The sequence below is a fragment of the Papio anubis genome, chromosome 7 (assembly GCF_008728515.1).
Source record: "Papio anubis isolate 15944 chromosome 7, Panubis1.0, whole genome shotgun sequence".
NCBI lineage: Eukaryota > Metazoa > Chordata > Mammalia > Primates > Cercopithecidae > Papio > Papio anubis.
The window spans coordinates 89,138,562-89,161,123 of record NC_044982.1 but is presented as its reverse complement, the minus strand read 5'-3'; the positions used below and the strand labels follow the sequence as shown (position 1 = coordinate 89,161,123).

The window sequence follows — 22,562 nt, the reverse complement described above, 5'->3', positions numbered from 1 at the left end:
TTTTTATTTTTTGTAGAGTTTGAGTCTCATTCTATTGCCCAGGCTGGTCTTGAACTCCTGGCCTCAAGTGATCCACCACCTCGGCCTCCCAAAATGCTGGGATTACAGGTATGTGCCACTGTACCTGGCTGTAGGCTTGTTTTATGAGTCTGGGAGTAAAATACTTCTTAAAATCATCCAGTTAGAATGGGAGTTTGTTTTAATGTTTTTATGCAGTTTAGCTGAGGTGGAATAAGCTGCATGAAAACATTAAACTTTTTCTGTGGGTCAGGCGGCCATTGCATAAAGGTCATGTACCCTTTCATTTTTCCCCTCACAAGATAATAAACACGGGACCGCAACTTTTAGGGAAATCTAGAAAGGTAGGAAACTGGACTTTGGAGATGTCAGATTAGGACAAGTGAAAAGCAGATATTCTAGGCTCCTAAAAGAACGTGGGAACAGGCCCAGAACAACCTTGGACATGGTGTGTTTGGGTGCATTGGATGCCTTTCTTTTGAGAAGGAAGGTTGATGTGTTGAAGTCATGGAAAGCAAGATTGGCCAGAAAAGGCAGATGGTTAAAAGTCTTGAATTTGAGACTGGCATGTTTCTATTTGGTGTGATTATTGTTAGGAAGGCCTTAAGCAGGGAATAGTGTGCTGAGGATATTGCTTTAGAGAGATATGTTGAATTCTGTTTGTGATGTGCTAATGCTTAGGTGGAGAAGTTTTGTAGATGGGAACATGACTGAGGTTGAAGGTATAGGAGGAAATACAGGCCAAAGGCATTTGTGAGCATTGTGAGGAAAACGAGCATAGGATGGAAGATCAGGGCTGAAAGGCGCACACTGGGAGAAGGGAGCTCCATGAAGTATGGAGTCATGGGCAGAGTTTGAGTGAAGGTAGTCAGTAACCTGGTCTAGAAATCAGAGAATTAACTGGCTTGGAAAAAAAAAATCGAGATGAATATAAACTAGTCCTTTAGAGATATTGACAATTGAAGTAGAAAAATAAGGTAATTGAAAAAAGTTGGGAATTTAAAAATTCTGCATATATTTGTATATATGTAAGAACAGATAGTATGGAAAGGGAGGGAGCAGAATGATGTGAATAAAGATGTTGTTCTGGGGGGTATTATTCAAATTCTTTTGAAATTATTATTATTTTTTGAGATAGGGTCCCTGTCACCCAGGCTGGAGTGCAGTGGCATGATCATAGCTTACTGCAGCCTCAAACTCCTGGGCCCAAATCAGCCTTCTATTTCAGCCTCCCGAGCACCTGAAATCAAATTCTTTTTCTAACTCATTTTTTAGTTATTAACATCAATAGATGCTTACTATATAAAACCATAAACTGCAATTAGGGGAAAGCACCAAATATCTCCAGAGATAACAACTAAAATTAATTGAAATTAACATTTCAATAGAAGTTCTTCTGGTCTTTTTCTGTGCATATTTCAGCATAATTGAAATTCTTTCTATTCCTTTGTGTATTCCATTTTTCATTTCAAAGTTTTTCAATGCAGGAGAAATTATGCTGTGTTGATATTTCAGTGGCCTGTTAATATTTCATGGAATTGAGTTAACTGTTTTGCTATTTTTGCACATGCATATTTTGTGTTTGTTTTTGTGGTAGCAAGGTTGAAATAGGTATCCTTATGCCTAAATTTGTGTTTACATCTTGGACTAGTGTCTTGGAATACAATTCTAGGACTCGAGTTTCTGGAACAAACTATGAACAGTTAAAGTTCTTGACACTTGCTGCTAAACTGTATCAAAGGTTCCTCTTAAGAGGAGATTTAAAAGATGGCTTGTCCAGGCGTGGTGGCTCATGCCGATAATACCAGCACTTTGGGAGACCGAGGTGGGTGGATCACTTGAGGTCAGAAGTTTGAGACCAGCCTGGCCAACATGGTAAAACCCTGTCTCTACTAAAAATGTAAACAAATCAGCTGGGTGTGGTGGTGTACATCTGAAATCCCAGCTACTCAGGAGACTGAGGCATGAGAATCACTTGAACCTGGGAGGCAGAGTTTGCAGTGAGCAGAGATCACTGCACTATACTCCTGCCTGGGTGACAGAGTGAGACCTATTTTTAAAAAGTAAATAAAAATTAAAGAAGTAAATAAATGATGGCTTATTTCATAATAGTTATGGCTTTGTAAAACTTTTAAATCTGCTTTACCCAGAGTCTAGCTTTTAAATAAAATATGAGATATAAAAGGTGGGAGCCTCTTGAATGGAATGTGGGGGTTTTTCTCTCTCCCTATAGGATAGATACATTCTGTTTCTTGTCCCCCATTGAGTCAAGAATAATTTAACTTTTGGCATAAGACACTGCTGAAGAAAAATAGGTTGAATAAGCTAACATTTTTCTTCTTTTTGCAGGATATAGAAGACTTAGATCACTATGAGATGAAAGAAGAGCCTATTAGTGGGGAAAAGTTGGAGGATGAAGGAATTGAAAAAGAAAATTTGGCAATATTAGAGAAAATTAGGCAAGACCATTTAAATGTGTGAGTGTATGTAAATAGCTAGAGCCTGGACTTTTTAGTTGAGTAATTATAGTTAATACCAGGCAATTCATGAACATGCCGATCTCAGCTTCTCTCCTCCTCCATTCCTGCCTTAGTCATATGTTTATTGGTTTTGAGACAGGGTCTTGCTCTGTCACCTGGGCTAGAGTGTGGTGGCACAATCATAGTTCACTGTAGTCTTGATCTCCCAGGCTCCAGGGATCCTCTTGCCTCAGCCTCCCAAGTGTCTCGAACTATAGGCATGTGTCACCACACCAGGCTAATTTTTTTGATTTTTAGTAGAGATGAGGCCTCACTATGTTGACCATGCTGGTCTTAAACACTTGAGTTCCAGCGATCCTCCTATCTTGGCCTGCCAAAGTGCTGGGTTTACAGGCATAAGCCACCATGCCTAGCCATGGTCACATGTTTTGTTGCCCAAGGTTATCTTTCTCATCTGTGAATAGCCACTTTTTACCCTGTTCATCTGCTCTTCACATCCTGGAACCACTTGCTGATCCCTGTATATGCCCCTTTCCAGCCTGTTTATGTTGTTTTCTCTGGTTACCTTCCTTCTGTGGCATCTGTATATTCAAATTCATTCTCTCCTACAAAACACAACTCAAATTATTTCTCCTTCATGAGGCTGACTTTGGTCCACCCTGCTCTGACCAAACCAAAAGTAATTCTTCTCTTTTGACTTAACATCTCTTTTATGTGAAGCAGCAGGATGGGAAAAGAACACTGAGTTTGGTGACAAACACACCTTTTTTGGTTTCACTTTGCTCGGCTCTAAAATATGGATAGACAGTTCATACCTTTTGGATGACTGCTATGAAAAATAAACAAGCATGATGTGTGTATACACATAAAAGGCTCAGTCAGAGTAGGGAAACATCAAATGATTGTCTGAACACTTACTACTTCCTGCCTTGTATTAGAGCCATTTACCAACTCCACAAAATCCGAGGACAAGTTACTTTGTCTTGGGCACAGGTTCTCCAAAACAGGGAATGAATTGTTAGGCAAGTAGATGCCAAATGTTGAAACTGGATAGATTACTCTCCCTTCTTCAATCTTAGTTATATGTTTAATTAGTAATTTTTCATAGAGGAAAGAAATTTAGTCAAATTTCCATATCTTGATTATTTAAAAAACTAAGTTAGTAGCATTTGAATTAATGTTACTGTACTTTCTGTGTCTTGTGATCGATTCCAGTTTATCTTCAAAACAAGTATAAATTATTGAACACTTTTTCATGACTGATACTATGCTAAGTACTTTATACTTTATATATCTTCTCATTTAATCTTCATAGCTGCTGTGTGAAATAGGTGCTCTTCATATTTTAGAGATAGGAGAAACTTCTCATATTTTATAGATATGAAATGAGCTCATGATCACATAGCTAGGAAGTAATATCTTTGTAAACTTAACTTTTTTTCTTTTTCAAAGTATAGTGCAGTCTTTAAAACCTTTAGTTTCACATGACCAAAAAGTAGTTCCATTTCTATTTAGTCTTAGGGTAAGATATTGATGTGTTTTCAACTTTGGAGAAGATCCTGCACTGAAAAACTGAAACCAGTTGCATGTAGGCACACATGTTTCTCAGTGTCTTCATGTGTGAACTATACCGTCTGTGTAATATTCTTGCTTATAGTCTTATGAATGGAAGTCTCTTTTAGTTAGTAATGTGTCACCTTGAGTGTCTTCTAGTATTTTCAAAAATCGCTGGGGTTTGGAATTGACTCATACTGAATTCTGTGCTATCATGGAGTCCATGGTGGTCTGAACATGTTGGCTAGAGTTTTTCAGATGATAAGAAATAGGAAATGAACCAGACTTGTGTCTAATTTTATATTCTCTTGAAACTTCATAATGCTTCATTTAATTGGACTTTTTTTTCTTCTTAAAATGTTGAGTGGTGGTCAATTTTTATTGTAATCTTTTTCTTTTTTCTTTTTTTTCTTTTGAGATGGAGTCTTGCTCTATGGCTCGGGCCAGAGTGCAGTGGTGCCATCTCAGCTCATTGCTATGTCCACCTCCCAGGTTCAAGTGATTCTCTTGCCTCAGCCTCCTGAGTAGCTGGGACTATAGGTGCATGCAACCGTGCCTGGCTAACTTTTGTACTTTTTTAGTAGAGATGGGGTTTCATCTTGTCGGCTAGGCTGATTGCAAACTCCTGGCCTCAAGTGATCCACCCTCCTCAGCTTCCCAAAGTGCTGGGATTACAGGTGTGAACCACCATACCTGGCTACTGTAATCTTTTAGATCAGGTTGAAATACCTTAAATCTTTAAATTAGTTGGCTCAGTAGACCCTGGTAAACAGTGGCTTTTGTGTTTCAGGCTGCAGTGTCTGGGTCACTGCAAGCTTCAGATAGACTTATGAAAGAGCTCAGGGACATATACAGATCACAGAATTATAAGACAGCTAAGGATCTCTAAAATCCTGCTCTTCTTCTTGTTCTTTTGCTCTTTTCTGTTGTCAGATTATAAATGTCATTTCTTAAAACTAGGCAAAAATGGAAATGTTTACTAGCTTTATTTTGTGAAATTCAAAGGCAACCAAGTTCCAAAAGATGTAGGGGGTAAGATAGGATGAGTTTACTTGTTTTTTGGATTTAAAGAAATTGTTTTTATAGGTCCATCAGATTTTTTTGTCATTTTCCTGATAGAGTGAACTCTTACATGATTTTTATCTTCTGGCAAAAAGCTTGAGCAATAATGCTTGGAAAGTAAATAAGAGTAATATATTTCATTATACAGAGAATGATTGCCAAGTTGATTTTTATGACTTTTCCCCCAGTTTTGAAAGCAACATAATCAACTCTTATTGTAGAGGTAGTTATGTTATTACTTTAAAAATATATATAGGTGTGTAGTACACCTGTAGTCCCAGCTACTGGGGTGGTGGGAGGCTGAGGCAGGAAGATCTTTTGAGCTTGGAGAAGTCAAGGCTGCAATGAGCTGTGATTGCACCATTATTTTCCAGTCTGGGTGACAGAGCGAGACACCCTGTCTCTTAAAACAAAACAAAACAAAACAAAAGTGGGGGGGAGTGAGAGGTGGGCATCATATTGGACATGTATATATAGGACAGTTGTAAAAAAAATACTGGTTTTTTAGTGATTTAACTCTTCTTTTTTTTTTTTTTTTTGGAGACAGAGTCTCACTCTGTCACCCAGGCTGGAGTGCAGTGGCGGGATCTCGGCTCACTGCAAGCTCCGCCTCCCGGCTTCATGCCATTCTCCTGCTTCAGCCTCCCGAGTAGCTGGGACTACAGGCGCCCGCACCACGCCCGGCTAATTTTTTGGTATTTTTTAGAAGAGATGGGGTTTCACCGTGTTAGCCAGGATGGTCTCCATCTCCTGACCTCGTGATCCGCCTGCCTCGGCCTCCCAAAGTGCTGGGATTACAGGCATGAGCCACAACGCCTGGCTTAGTGATTTAACTATTCATGGTTCCATCCATGGGAAATTGTTTTCCTTGAATCCCTTGGCTAATAATACAAGTCTAGGAAAGCATATTAAACTTCTTTTAAATTCTTGAGAAAATTATATACATGTGGCTGTTTTCCTTTAGAATGACTGCAAACTCTGAACCCACTTATTAGATTAGATTTAGGCTATTATGATCTCTTTTGGACATTTATTCTAAAGGAGCTGGAAGCTATAGTGACCTCTATTTTTCCTGGGGATATAGAGCAGCTTAAGATCTTCTCTTTCTGGAACTTATCCTAGATGCTCTATTTTAGCTTTCAGATTGGTTCATTTTTGAGTTAGTTGAAAAAAAAAATTCTCTTTTTGTTTGAACGGTTTTTTGTTTTGTGATTCTTAGGGTTGACCCTGATAGTCCTTTGCACAGTGATCTTCAGATCTTAAAAGAAAAAGAAGGCATAGGAGATATTTTGCTTAACTTATATTTTAAGTTAAGAAAATTGTTATAGGACTCTATATTTTTCTAATGGGGGTGTATATTTGTACAAGTGTTTTAGAAAACAATTTGGTAAAGTGGAAGATACTCATACACTATGGTTCAGGAATCTAGTGAATATTCACTCCACAAGAAATGAGTATGTAGGCACCAGGAGATACAGGAATGTTCAGAGCAGCATCATTTATAATAGCCCTAAACAGAAAATAACCCAAGTGTTCATTCCAAGAAAATGAAGAACTGTGGTATTCATAAAATGGCTTATAGCTATGTGGGACAAGATGGGCGAACCTTGAACACTGTGTTAAGCAAAAGAGACCAGACCCCCAAAACCTATTTTGTACAATTTCCTCTATATAGAGTTCAAAAATAGGCAAAACTAATGTTGGTTAGGGCATACATTCTTAGTGGAGGCAATATCACCTGCAGTGGAGTGAAAATTGGTCCTTACAGTAAAAGAAAATCTTACCTATTATAATGGTCTGCTACCCTCCAAAGGGCCATAGAATATAAACCGACATACAATATATCTGTGATGTTAAAATTCAGTGAGGCATGGGGGTAGAATTAGGGAAGAAACTTCTAGAAAGGCTTCGTAGGGAGACAAAAATGAAAAGAAAACTGAGAAACACTTATTTCTGGGTTCATACTTGGGCAGTAAAACTATCAAGAACAAAGAAGTGATTACATAGAGGTTAGGGTAAGGAGTACATCTAGGTGGGAGGTAGGGAGGTGTGAACTGAAAAGGTACATCCGTGGGCTTCTTGGATACTGGCTAGAATATATTTCTGGACCAGGTTGGTGGTTACATGGGCAAATAATTTACAATAACTTGCTAAGATATACCTTAAGGTATATTTTACATACTTTTCTGAATGTACATGTTATATTTAATAAAGTATTTTTAAGATACTAAAAATAAAGGTTACAAAGGAATAACAATGGAATCTAGAAAAAATATTAATGATCTAATATGGAATCTAGACAAGATGTAATGGTTTAAAATCTATGGCTATATGAGGCATTTTGATGAAAAAAACAAAGACATAAAAGAATACTTTGTTGTACTTACTCTAAGGATGGTAGTAGTTTTCTAAAAGCTTCTTACTTAGCTTTTTGTGTGTATATTTTTGCTTGCGGATATATCTTATGATTGAACTTTCTTGAAATGACCCTAATGTCAGTATTTTCTCTCACTTTTGTTATCATAGAAACTGTTGTGGTTGTCAACTGGGTCGTCGTTGCTAATGGCTACTTCTTTATGGATTCATACGGGAGAACGAATGAAGCACGCAGGCCTAAAACAAAAAACAAAACACAAAAAAAACCAGGATGGTATCTTTCTTTTTTAAAACATTAAATAATATGTCCATATGCCCAACTCCAAACTTAAGAAATAGAACCTTTGGCTGGGCATGGTGGCTCACGCCTGTAATCCTAGCATTTTGGGAGACCGAGGCAGGTAGATCACCTGAGGTCAGGAATTCGAGACCAGCCTTGCCAACTTGGTGAAACCCCATCTCTACTAAAAATACAAAAAATTAGCTGGGCATGGTGGTGGGCACCTGTAATCCCAGCTTCTTGGGAGGCTGAGGTGGGAGAATCACTTGAACCCAAGAGGCAGAGGTTGCAGTGGGCCGAGATTGCATCATTGCACTCCAGCCTTGGTGACAAGAGAGAAACTCCGTCTCTGAAAAAATGTATATATACAAGAAATAGAACCTTATCAGTACCTGTAGTACCTTGTGTACCCCTCCCTTGTCATGTCCTCTTTGGGAGGTATCTTGAAGGGAATATGAAATCTTGACCAGGAAACTGGAGGATTCATGACTGCAGGTGGTGTTTTCATTATTTTTTCCTGCTCTAGACAGAACTTCAGGGAGAGGACGATCTGGGAGGTAAATGGCTGAAATTCTATTGGATTTGTATTTGTGGCCCATGGCTCCTGATACCAGAAAGAAGGGCCTTTTCTGGGGTTGGAGTATTTCTTAAGAGGCCTGGGAAGAATGTGATTGCCTTGAGCTAACTGACCTTCTGAAGAGGACCTTAAACTGAATTGCCAAGTTGTTAGTATCGGGATTCACAGACTTTGGAGAACAGCAGGTATGACTCGGAAAGATGTACAGGAAGGAGCCAGAACAATATATATTTATGGCCTCTGATGTCCACAATGACAACTTGAGCATCATGAATACTAAGCAAAATGGAACTTGAGATAAAGTGTAACACAACGATGGGAATGAGGGCAGGAGAGAATACGACTTGGTCAGCAACTTGGTAAATCCAACTTGCTGTGTTTTTAAGGAAGTTGTTGCCTGATGTTACAGGCAACATCAGAATTACTGAATTGAATTCTGAGGTAGTACTTTGAGAAGGGTCTATTTAGATAAGTTTAGGTTCATTTAGAGAATAATAGCCAGGGTTGGGAAGAGATTCTATTCTGTGTCCTAGGATAGCTGATGAAATTGTGGATTTGGAGAGGAAAACATGGGGGTTCATGATAGCTCGTCTTCAACTATTTGAAGGAGTATGTATATGGAAGCATTAGTTTTAATTTGTTTTTGGTGAAGACAGGGCATAAAACTAGAACTAATAAGTCAAATTACAAAGAGGTGATTTTCAACTCAATATAAGTAAGTGACTTGTGCTATTTAGACCCATCTGGTGATGTAGTCTTTGAAAAACAGTATGTTCTTCATCCTTAAGAATAACTTAGAAGGCTGAGATGTTAAATGGGAAGTCAGATAACTTCATGAGATTTTTGTAGAGCCTGAGAGTCTGGTTCAGAGTTAATATATACTAAGGTAACTCAAACTTCATTTTAACAGTCACCCTCAACTTTTTTCCCCTCCCTGAAGAACTCTTTTTATTTCTGTAAGATCTGGATTCCTGAGTTCCAGAGTACAGAGTTTATGGAATAGAGTCCCCAGGTTTTGATATAGGAGAGTTATTCTGAACTGTTTAAAATTAATTAAATAATCCATAATCAATTAATGGGTTTATAGTCACTCTTTAGGGATTCACGTATTTAAAGATCTAAATAATAGTAGGTTAAATGAAATTGCACTTTACTAAGCTTTACATCACCCTCTATAATTTCCCTTATGTCTGTTAAATTATAGATAAAAGGTGAGCTACTTTATTTGAAAGTAGATTATAGTAACGGTCATTAAGTTGGTATCTTGCGTCATTAAGTTGGTATCTTGTGGATAATCTTGCATTTCTATTGTAAGCTAGAAAAGGATTTCCTCTTATCTTTCATTTTCTATCTTATCTTCCTCTCTTCATATATTTTTATCAAGTCTGATGATGTTTGTCTTTTAATTGGATCAATTAGTTATTGCTGATACTTGGGTTCAAGTCTACCATCTTATTGATGATTCATTTGTATTTGTTTTTCTTGCTTTTTGCTCCATTTTGTCTTTCTTTTAGATTTTTTATGACTCTAGTTTTCTACCTCTGTCAGCATAGTTCTTTTTCTTTTTTATTACCCTACAGTTACAATATGTCTTTGATGTGTCAAAGTCTAATATAAACTTGTAAATTCATATTTTTTTGTTTTTCTTGTTGGTACAAGGACCTTACCACACTGTGAGTTCATGTCCTTTCACCTAAATATTTGCTGCTGTTGTCAAGTATTTCAAGTCTATATTTATCTAAAACCCTACACATAATTGTATAATCAATATTCACTTAGATCCACATGCATATTTGCTCTTTTTCATGCTCTTTACTCTCCACATTTTCACTGAGGATCCTCCTTTTCCTTTCTGAAAATATCCTTTAGTATTTTCTTTAGTGTGAGTCTACAGATAGAAAAATTCCTTTATTTTTTTTTATTATTGAAGAGTATTTTCATTAAGTGTAAATTTCTAGGTTGGCAGTTTGCTTTATTCAGCACCTTGAAGATATCATTCTCTCATGCTAGCTTGCATTATTTCTCTTGAAGTGTTGGTCAAATCTTGTGAAGTCTTTGATCAGTTTTGGAAAATTCTCCGCAACTGTATCTTCAGCTATTGCTTCTGTCCCATTCTTTTTTTTCTTCCAGAGCTCTTCGTATGTGATAAACTTTTCAATATGTTGTCTTTTATTTTCTCCATTTTCTGCCTTTTTGTCTTTCCGACCTTTTTCCAGTTTACTGAATCCTCTATGCCTCTTCCACTATTAAGGTTGCTACTTGGTTAAACATCCATTAAGTTATTAATTTCCAGTTACGATGGTTTCTGTTATAATTTCACTCGGTTCGTTTTTATAATTTGCATTTCTCTGCTCAGGTTTTCAATCTTAGCCTGTCTTTCCTTGATCATGTTCAGCAGAGTTGTTTTGAGTGTTATGTGATCTATTTATCTCAATTCCTTTGTAGTTTTGTGTTTGCCTTCTCTTGTTTTATGTATGTCTTTCAGTCTCATGCTTGAGGCGCTTTAGACTTTAGTGATGAATGAAAAATTATTAGAACTAATTTTGGAAGCCTTGGATGGTATTCTTCTCAGAGAGGATTTGTTTACCCTGCAGAGGCAGAGTGCTTGGGATTGTGTAGTGAAGTCAGGAGTTGGGAGGCGATTAAAGCTGGCCATCCATTGTTGTGTTTCCTGTTAAGGCGGTGCGTTCGTTTAAGCGGATTACAGCCTAGGGAGGCGGGGGCTGGCAGGGAGGCCCCTCACTCAGTGGGCTGGGCTCCATTGTTTTCCTGGCAGGGGCGTTTTAATCAGCACTGGCCTCTTTGCTTGTCTTTGTGGGTGGAGAAGGCCCGAGGGAAAAAGAAGACCCTGTTCTCTGGTGTTCCCTTTTCTCAGCCCTGTAATCATTATGTTTTGTCCACCTCTCTAGTTCTCAGTCAGAAGATTGATCTAAATTACCTAGTCTATCCTTATTGGAATGGTTCCTTTATATAGTTCTATTGAAGTGGAACCACTTCATGTGTTTCATAAGTTTACCATAACACTGTTCTGTTTGGGCCTGATTTTAACTTCATTTTTATTTGCTTTGGTTTTCATTTCATTTGTTTTTTGGTACTAAGTTTACCTTTATGACTCTCACCCTTTATCTGATAATAAATGTACATTTTCTTTTATAGTTTCTTTTAAAATCTTCTAAATAGTGTAGCATTAAGGATGTTCTTAAAAGTAATTAAACTTATTTATTTGCTTTTTAGGATAACTTTCCAGTTGATCCTCCATTTGTTTGAGTGGTGTTACCTGTTCTCTCAGGAGGGTAAGTGTAAGTGATTAATTTATCTTTATTTTTTTATTTTTATTTTTTTAATAGAGATGAGGTCTCACTATGTTGCCCTGGCTGTTCTTGAACTGCTGGGCTCAAGCGATCCTCCCACCTTGCCCTCCCAAAGTGCTGGGATGACAGGCGTGAGCTGCTGTGCCTGGCTTATTTATTAGTATTTTTTAACATAGTGTGCACCAGAATTCATTTGGAGAGCTAGTCCCAGGGTTTCTGATTCAGTAGGTCTGTGGTGGGACCTGACCATTTACATTTTTTAGAAGTTACCAGGTGAAGTTGATGCTATTGATCTGGGGCCCACATCTGGAACCATTATAAAGCATTATGTTGCTGATACGTAGAGTTTTTAGTGACTCATACACACACACACACACACACACACATACACACACACACACGTATATATAAACACATACTTTTTTTGTCATAAAAACCGAGTGTTTTTCAAATGTAAATTGTGATTGGGGGTTTAGAGAATGTTACGATTACAGAGTGGTCACCACATGCCTGTGATCCTAATTATACTTCTAGGAATCATTATGGGAAATCTCATAGATGTAAGGAGCTGGCTAATTACTTCTTGAGGTGATAGTTGCAGTTTAGTAGAATCCAATGGTAATTGTCTTGCAGTTTTACTGAAGTTTGTATTGCTTCTTTTTTGTGGTTGGAAGTCTTACGGAAGTGGGGAAAAGATCACAGTTTGCTAGGTTAGTTATGAAATGTTCTGTAGACCCTCAAAATATGAGCAATTTAAAGTAACTTGAGGATTTTGAAACACTCAGTTGACTAGACCTGTATGGGCAATCTGCTGTTCATGGTGATTAAAATCTAAATATATCAGCCCTGCATTGATTTCTATGGTTGAGATAGTAATAGTTGAATTTTTGGTAGAAATATGAGTGATATTCCAGACTTGGTTTCCTCCAGAAAGAGCTTTGTTCCCACAGTTATTTTTAGTTGTATTTGCTTTACATGCTTATATATGTGTTTTGGGGGCTAACATCAAGAATCATTTCTGTGTAATCAGAATATGTATTAACTGTGGTGTTGATACTACAGAATAGTTATCTGGACGTTATATCCATCTGTAAAAGCTCAGAGACCGAAAGATGTATTTTTTTAAGCCCTTAGTATTGAGCATATGGATGTGCTGAGTCTATTTTGAGTTCTACCACACAGTAAAGTAATATTGTTTTATTCATTCATTCATTCACTCATTCACTCACTCATTCACTGAGGCAGAGTAAGTTGTTGCTGTTTCCACGCCTGGATGTAGTGGTACAATCACAGCTCAGTGCGGAACCTCACTGCCCAAGCCATCCTCCCACCTCATCCTCCTGAGCAGCTGGGACCACAGGCATGTGCCACCACACCCAGCTAATTTTTGTATTGTTGAGAGACACAGGGTTTCTCCATGTTGCCTATGTTGGTCTCAAACTCCCGGGCTAAAGCGATCCACCCCGCTCAGACTCACAAAGTATTACGACAGGTCTGAGCAACTTACGCGGCCCAATAATCTTTGTTAAATTTTTTCATTTATTTACGTATCTTTTGCCGTTGCTTTTCTGTTTTTCTTTTAATTTTTAAATTAAAAGATTGTACATTGTTTTTTAAGAGTTACTCACACCTGACACCTGCAGCCCAATCTTTGCCATATCTCCCAAAAAGTTCTATGAGTGCCAGTATAGTGATATGTTAATAGATATTTGTTTTCTGGGGATTTCAAGGTTTGCTGGAAGCCAGGATCAAAATGTCTTTTACCAAAGGACTTCTTGGAGCCTTGAGGCTATTTTCTGTTCTTCCCAAATTTGTTTAATAATGTACCTGACAGCATCTCAGAGGATGGTGTCCTCTGGCTTACTCTCTTGAAATGCTGCCCTGTTGAAATCCAGAGTTCTGAGTGATTCCCGTGTGTTTTCTGCTGCAGAGCAGGAAATGCTGAAGTGATCCCTTAGTGGGCAGATGTTAGAGGTCTCCTTTTGACAGGTTGTTACGAAATTGATCACAAATATACTATTAGCGTGAGTGGAAGTCCTTGGTTGGGTGTGAAGCAGAATTATTTAATATTGTGTACTGTTTTATTGTGTTACCTTTAAAGCTTCTCTAGACTGTTTTGGTTTAGGAAGTAAAATTGCTATAAAAAGTACTTTTCTTGGCACAAAACCTCATAGTCAGTTTTGGATGTTGAATCTTAGGTTACCCAGCGAAATACTTACGTATACAAAATAAACAGAAGGCTGAAAAATACTAAATGTTTAACCTTTGTGTCTCTTGATCACCACACCAGTCTTTTACTTGCCACCGAGCCATAGTTCTTTTGTTTTTTCATACTTGAATGTCAAAATGTCTTTTTAATGAAGCCCTTGCTGATTGGGGAGAAAAGACATAAGTATTGTGCTTTAGTTTTATTGTTGTACTTCGTTCCAGTTACGTATTGCTTACATATGGATGTGCTGAGTTCATTTTGAGTTCTACCACACAGTAAAGTAATATTGTTTTATTCATTCATTCATTCATTGAGGCAGAGTCTTGCTGTGTTGCCCAGGCTGAAGTGAGTGGTACAATCACAGCTCACTGGAACCTCTGCCTCCCAGGCCCAAGCCATCCTCCCACCTCATCTCACAGGTAGCTGGGACCCCACTTGAGCATATGCCACCATGCCCAGCTAATTTTTGTATTTTTCGTAGAGACAGGGTTTTACCATGTTGCTCATGTTGGTCTCGAATTCCTGGGCTAAAGCGATCCATCCCGCTCAGACTCACAATGTGTTAGGACTATGGGTCTCAGCAACTTTACCCAACCCAATACTGTTTGTTAAAAATTTTTTATTTATTTACTTCTCTTTTGCTTTTCTGTTTTTCTTTTAATTTTTAAATTTCTATTTTTCTCAATATTGTTTTTTAAGAGTTCACTTACCTGACACCTGCAGCCTAATCTTTGCCATATCTCCCAAAATGTTCTGTGAGTGCCAATATAGTGGTATGTTAATATATATTTGTTTTGTGGGGATTTCAAGGTTTGGGGGAAGCCAGGTTCAAAATGTCTTTTACCAAAGGACTTCTTGGAACCTTAATGCTATTTTCTATTTTTCCCAAATTTGTTTAATAATGTTCCTGACAGCGTCTCAGAGGATGGTGTCCTCTGGCTTACTCTCTGGGAAATGCTGCTCTGTTGGAAATCCAGAATTCTGAGTGATTCCCATGTGTTTTCTTCCACAGAGTAGGAAATGCTAAAGTGACCTCTTAGTGGGCAGATGTTGCAGGTTTCCTTTTGACAGATTGTTACAAAGTTGATCACAAATATACTATTACGGTGAGTGGCAGTCCCAGGTTGGGTGTGAAGCAGAGTTGTTTAGAATTGTGTCCTGTTTGGGAGGCCGAGGCGGGTGGATCACGAGGTCAGGAGATCGAGACCATCCTGACTCAACATGGCGAAAGCCAGAGTGCAGCTTGGAGCAAAGAAGGTACTTTTATTAAGAATTTTACAGAGACCATAAGATATAATTTATATTACTTTGTGAGCCTTCCTCCTGTCTTGACTTAGTTCTTTTTGAGAGAATTCATTTCATTTTCATTTGATTTGTTTTCTTCTTGTTGAAAAAATGATCTATAGAAAATATAAAAGTATAAGAAAATTAAAGATACTAACTGATAATTGCTTCATGATTTAGTATCTGCTTGTTTAGTCTTTGTTATATTTACTGTAGGCAAATATGTCTACAGTTGTAAATTAATTATTGGTCTGCATACCCTAGTAAGTTAAAAGTTATATGTACTTCGAAGTTTTGCCAAATTGAGTTCATGCTATAGACTTAATTCCTGATGAACTTTTATGTGCTAGGCACTAGTGTTTTTTAAAATTAATTAATTAATTATTTTTTCCTTTTTTTCCCTCTGTGCCTATGCTTACCAAGTCTTTTTATTTTTCACGTTTTTTTTTTTAACTCTTTCAAGTCTCTTAGTAACTTAAAAAGAGGGTATTACTAATATCTGCATTTTGTAGATGAGGTAACTGGAGGTAGGTAATTTGTCCAAGGTCACAGGTGGCAGAGCAAGGATTAAAACCAGACAGTCTGGCTGCCCAACACCCAACCAAGAGGAGCTGAGAGCAAGACACAGGGCAGAACGATGTTGGTCAGGCTGGTTTTCTGTTCAGTTAACATGGAACGCAGGCTGTAACCTTAATTCTAGGACATTACTGAGAAAGCCTTCCAAAGCTGTAGGTTTTTTTTTTTTACCATGACCCTGACTTTTAGCAAGAATTTGTGATTTAAAGGCAACATGGTGCTCTAAGAAGCTTCCGTTCATTCTTATGGAGGGACTGGTAGTTGAGCTAAATAGTGAAATCCTGGAGCACACAGCCTTTAGGGCAGCTTCTGACCTATTTCTATGGTCAGAAAAGACACTTGTCTTTCGCTGCTGCCCACAGCCTCCAGTTATTCACCTTCAGAATTTCCTAGGCTATGATCACATTCAGATGAGAGATCTGTTTTGTTTTTTCCAGGGTAGGAGAAAGGGAGTCACCACCTATACTAAGCAGTCTAGTCTTCTGTATATAAATGAGCAAGGTCGGGGAGCCAAATTTGTGAACCTTGTGTAACCCTGAGATTCTCCAAGAGAATCCAAGAGAATGTCAGGATTACACATGGCGGTAAAGTGGTCTCATGTTAGTTGTCTCCACAGCTCTCATCAGAAGCAGACACAGATACTTTTTGTAGGAAAGCATCTCTAACTTAAGCCTGTAGGATTCCCAATGATTAAAAGCAGGCAACTATGAATTCAGTGAAATCACAGCATTCAGGTAGTTAACTCAACATATTTGAGAATTGTCAGAAACAATGAATAATCCCAAAGACAGACTATAGGTTTTGGAATTATCAGATACAGAACACAGACTTCAATTATTAGAATTGTGAGAAAATAGTTACTTGTGAAATCTAATATTTATAAAAAAAAAAAAAGATGGACTTATAAAATTGAGTGAGCAGTAAGACCACCAGGAATGATGAGGAAGACCTGAAAGGAAAATGGATGAAATAGAACTTACAGAAATAAAATATATAGCTGGGTATGATGGCTCACACCTGTAATCCCAGAACTTTTTGGGAGGTTGAGGTGGGAAGAAGGCATGAGCCCAGGATTTGGAGATGAGCCTGGGAAACATGGTGAGAACTTGTTTCTAGAAAAAATACCCCACCACCACCACAAAAAAAAAAAAAAAAAGGCTGGGTATTGGGCACCTGCCTATAGTCCCAGGTACTCAGGAGGCTGAGGTGGGAGGATCACTTGAGCTCAGGAGGCCGAGGCTGCAGGTTCATGCCCCTGCAGTCCAGCCTGGGTGACGGAGTGAGACTCTGTCTCAGAATAGAATGAAATAAGGAAATAAAAAATGTAATTGTTGAAATAAGAGACTCAGTGGATGGATTAGACACCAGAAGAAAAAATTAATTGGTTAGATGATTATCTCCAAAAAGTAAGTCAATATGTTACACAGAGAGACATGGGAATATATGATAGGGGAGAAGATGGTGGGATTGGGGAGGGGGAGAAGGAGATCAGAATGAGGTCTAAAATATGTCTTAGATGAATTCTAGGAGGAGATACTAAAATTATATTAGAAAGTGAGAGAAATAGAAGTTCCAAAGGATAGAAGGAAGTCCACGTAAGTCAGTCACAACAAATGCAAATGGACTAAAGTTAGCAATTAGACAGATGGAACTAATAAAACAATATCCAGCTGTTTTGATCCATCATATTTAAAATAAGAGGATATGAAAAGATTGAAAGTTTTTATAAAGGAGAGAGAGTGATAAAGATATGCCAGTATATATTAACCAAAAACAATGATGGAGCTTCAGTATCAAACAAAATAGGGTTTTGGTACAGAAAGCATTAGTAAGAACTTGATGCTAAATGACTGTTAATTAGGAGGATGTAGCAATTTTCATATTTTATGTACCTATCAAAATAGCCTCAAAATACAGAGGAAAATCTGATAAAACCATAGGGAGAAATTTACAAGTCTGCCATCATATTTGGAGATTTCAACATACCCTGCTTACCATAAGTAAGTTACACAGAATGCCCATATATAGATTTGAATAACCTATAAATGAACATGATATAATGGACAAATACAGACCTCTGTACCCAATAATTAGATATTCTATACTCTTCTCGAGCATATGTGGACTGTGGGAGAAACATTAATTATATATTAATCCATAAAGCAAGTCAGAATATTTAAAAACAATTGGTACCATCCATACCATATAATTTATAATTTAAATAAGAAATTAAGGTTAGAAGGCAATAATGAAGAGATTAACCAAAAGCTACATGAATTTGGAAATTTAACACCCTTGTAATTCATGGTTTAAAAAATCCAGTGAAATTTTAGAATGCTTAGAATTGAACCATAGTTAGAATACTACTATCTACTCCTCTCTACTAACTACTCCTCTCTCGCACCCTCTGCCTCCCTCTTCCTATCTGGAACATTCAAGAAGCTAATTGTTTTCAGTGAAGAACACCTCAAATACTGAAAAGCAGAAACAGGACAGATGTCATTCTTTGATCGTAGTTAAATCTATAAGTTAGTAACAAAACCAGAAAACAAATGTTGATTTGTGGAATTTTAAAATTCATGCAAACAGCCCTTAGGTCAAACAGGTATTTGGAATTAAAACTGTGGAATATCTAGAGAATAGCAATAATGCAATCATTACTTATTAGAGACTAGAGGAGAGCTCAGAAGAATGTTCATTGCCTTAAAATCCTTATGTCATTAAGAAAAGAATGAAAGTGAATGAAACCTAACTCATTCTTAGAAAGAACGATCAAAAAACCTGAAGGAAAGCAGAATGGGGAAATTATTAAAGATATACAAGCAGAAATCAGTGAGTTAGAAGAATAGAAGGGGCTAAATCCCCAGTACAGTAAAGCCTCTGCAGAAACATTTCTTTAAACTGGGCTTTGAGTACCTTGCTACTGATAATTGAGAATAGGAAAGGCCAACATTCTTATTTTCTCTTCATGTTTTGGGTGGTGGGCAGTAGGGTTTGGAAGTGACTGCTTCACAATCATTTGGGAGCTTCAGGGTATATGTACTTTGTATATACAGTTTGTTTCTGAATCTTTTATTTTTGTCCTTTTTGTGAAAATATGGACTGATTGAAAAATGCTTTTTCATTAAGTTAAGAAAAGCGTGTTTCTACACATTTTATATCTTAGTTTTTTGGCTGCATTATGGCAGGGCTTTACTATTTTAAGGAGCTCTTAGAAGTTGCAAAAGGCCACCCTGTATAAAATGGGAGAAGTGGCCAGGCATGGTGGCTCACACCTGTAATCCCAGCACTTTGGGAGGCCAAGTTGGGTGGATTACATGAGGTCAGGAGTTTGAGACCAGCCTAGGCAACATGGTGGAACCCCATCTCTACTAAAAATGTAAAAAAATTAGCTGGGTGTGGTGGCAGGTGTCTGTAATCCCAGTTGCTGGGGAGGCTGAGGCATGAGAATAACTTGAATCTGGGAGGTGGAGGTTGCAGTGAGCTGAGATCACCCCATTGCACTCCAGCCTGGGTGACAGAGTGAGATTTCATCTCAATTAAAAACCTCAATGAGCCTGTTAAGCAAAAGGAAAATGGAACTTACCTGTAATTAGAAGTTAACTAGAAGCTTTCAAAAATATATTAGTTGACAAGGAAGTCATGAAAAAGAGGAAAATCATTTATGTGATCCCTAATAGTAAAATATATCAAAACCAAGGTAAAATTAGAAATAGAGACATTTTCTAAATGAAATTCAAGGCTGCCAGATTAGAAGAACAATATCAATATAATATAATCTCTTTTCCATTAATGTTTAAAACTTGTCCTATACTTTAAAACTTGCCCCACTGATGAAAAGGAATCTGAAAATTGGGATACAGATACTGTGGGAAGAATGATAAAATTGAACTTAATTGCAGCAACAGTCTAGTCCCTGGACCAGGCCCAAAAAAAAAACAAAACAGAAGCATACTCAACTAGGATTAACAATTCAGTTAGCAAGGGGCGAGAAGGCCTATTGTAATTGAGTGGTTTTCAGTCTCTGGATTACATGGAATTACCTAGAAGCTTTTCCACACCCATACTTTTCAGATGTTCTGATTTGTTAGGCCTGAGCCAAGGCCCAATTCTTATATATCTGCTTGTTAATTTGCTATAGGTAATTCTGATATATACAAAGACTAAAGACTAAGAACAATTCCTTGAATATAGTGACAACCTCTACCTGGAATAGTCCAAATCCTAATTACCCTGATTCCTCCACCAACAGTTCCCAAACTGGTGTACTAGAAAGTCTTGTGAATGCTCTTTGAAAAAAAAAAAAAAAATCATGGCCATATAAATTCATTGTTCTGAGAAGTCCCGTTGAATTTACCAAGCATTTCCCAAATTGATTTGTTAATCAATAATCGCAATGTGCTGGGATTACAGGTGTGAGCCACCATGCCTGGCCTTCCATAAGGCATTTAAAGGCACTTCCAAAGGTAGAATCAACAGACTTCCCAAAAGTCAGTGGCAAGATCTCTAGACTCAGATCCGCCTTTAAGTTCCAAACCCCGGCAACCCAAAGACAATCAATTGTCCTCCCAGAATAACATCAGATAGCAATTAGCACATGGTCCTCGGCTTCTCCAGAAAAGCTCCAAAAAGATATATACTGTTAACAGGTGAAATATTGTGAACTGAAGTCTTTAACAGATAACATTAATCAAAAATATTTCTATGAGTAAATGGTTATATATAAAATACGTTTCTCACCAACAAAAGCCTCTATAATTTTCAAACTGATCTGATGACAATTTAACTTATTTTTTAAATGCATAATTATGTCAAATAAATGCCACTATGAAGTCCTGAAAACAATCTCTGAGTCTCAGGTCCTCCCAATCTTCTCAGTTTCACATTTGATTATACATATATTTGAGAGAACACCACTCATTATTTGTTTTAGGAGTATTATGAAATATGATTCGATATTTCAGATATTATCAAAACTAATTGGTTGGAAGTCAATGGTACTGTTCATACTAAAAGAGGATCCTCATCAGTAGAGAGAGACGTATAAGAATAGTCATACTACATCTCCGAAGTGTCAGTATCAGGCAGTGGCTTCAAAGCCAAAATGGTGGTTGAATATAAAGTGGAATTTTAATTGGCGAATGAGGCAGGTAATGAGAAATGCTGATTCAATAACAACATGAAGTCCAGGAAAGCCTGTGGTTGTGAAGAATGTTGAGCCATAGAGTCCACAGAGATAGGAAAGGGGGCCTCGAAATATGCAGAGACTTGTAGAAGGGTAAAGTAAATACCTGAGGTAATTGTGATGGGTAGTGCTTGAAGTATTTGCTTTTGACTACTTTCTATTAGGCTGTCTAAAACCTTGGAAGTTTCTTGAGAGCAAGAATCAAGTCTTTTACAGCTTCCAGCATGCCTCTGTGTACACAACAGGTCCTCAATGAATAATTTGTTACCCTACTTTGTCATAAAATATAGGACATGCTTAGCTATACAGCATGATGTGATTCGATCACACCCAACCTACAAGTGGAGAATAGCAGCATTGAAGCTGTTTAAAAACAACACTCCCTATACGCTTTCACCTTCATAATATATTTGTTTGAATGTTGGTTCTACCCATATGTTTTTAGGTAATAGTACGATCTGTGGTGTGCCTAAATAAAATTATGCCAAGAATTTTATGGGGTCAAGCAAATGCACTGCTCTTAGTTTTGATTAAGATTTTAGATGTTCGGAAATATAAATTCAGATATTGGACAGTGAGGGTTTTATTTTGGAGGATGGAGGAGATTCAAGTGTTGGGGTAAGACTGCTAGGCTCTTTGAGACTTGTGTATGGGGGTGGGGAGAATATACAAGTTTACCAAATCTTGTAAATTCTCACAGTGCTTAGTTTTGTGACTGCACAAAAACTGGCATTGTTTTTCCTAGGTTTCAGTGGAGAAATGTAAGCTGTGAGTTTAACATCCTGTTTACTGTGTTTTGGTCAGGATTTTGCAAGTTTTTGTGGAGAAAATTGTATTGCTTTTTTATCCTGTTTGTAATGTATATGTATATCAGTATGTTTCCTTGTGTTTTATTGTGGTAAAATTGTATCTTGCATATAGATAAATAAGACTATTAGTATAGATTTAAAACAATCTTTACTCTGTGGTGGCAGCCTTGTCCAATGAACCGTATGTTTAAGCCTTGTATATATATCACACTAGAGCCCAGCATGGTGGCATGCACCTGTAATCTCAGCCACTTGGGAGGCTGAGGCAGGAGGATTGCTTGAACCTAGGAGTTTCAGACCAGCCTGGGCTACATAATGAGATCCCATCTCAGTCAGTCAATCAATCAATCAGTTACACAAAAAACATCAAGATCTTTCTTGCTCTTTTAGAATGTCTTTCCCAGACTTTCTAACAAATGTCTCGGTGCCTAAAACAATGAAAAGGGTTTATGACAGAGTTACAGCAGTCATCAGAGAAAGAAAAATCCTGGACAGATTGCAAATGTATACCAGTTGTGAATTCCTATGACTGCAGTTGAAATCCAGCGTTATTTTTATACAGTCTTTTTGGGTGTATCTGTGTTTAATAACTTGTTTTCAAATTTAGAAGACTGTAGCTATGGATTCTTCTTATAGAACTTGACCTTGAGGGGCTCACAGTTTAATGGAACAGAGAACTAGAAACCAAGAATTAAATGCAGAGAGTGAGGTTTTGCAATACAGGGTGTATACAGGGTGCAGAGAAGCGCTGTGGCACCATATTCTGGCCTCATCTTCTACTGCTCTAGACTTCCTGAAATGCCATTTCCTGACCCTAGCTGGACCTCTCTCTGTAGGTGCC

The 22,562-nt window shown here is 37.6% G+C and overlaps 2 protein-coding genes across 2 annotated transcripts in view; both read left to right on the top strand.

Moving 5' to 3' along the window:
• Positions 1–22,562, top strand: part of LOC110742423 (ubiquitin-conjugating enzyme E2 Q2-like) — a 59,909-nt gene that overhangs the window by 4,290 nt on the left and 33,057 nt on the right. The window contains exons 3-6 of the transcript XR_004184980.1: positions 2,368–2,495; positions 7,641–7,764; positions 8,297–8,532; positions 11,582–11,640. The gene's annotated coding sequence lies outside the window, so the exon portion shown is untranslated. The remainder of the gene's footprint in view (positions 1–2,367; positions 2,496–7,640; positions 7,765–8,296; positions 8,533–11,581; positions 11,641–22,562) is intronic.
• Positions 15,062–22,562, top strand: part of LOC101005155 (golgin subfamily A member 8B-like) — a 17,105-nt gene continuing 9,604 nt past the window's right edge. Inside the window, 1 exon segment of the mRNA XM_031668303.1 lies at positions 15,062–15,124. Within this exon segment, the coding sequence (XP_031524163.1) occupies positions 15,089–15,124 (36 nt within the window). The 5' untranslated portion in view covers positions 15,062–15,088.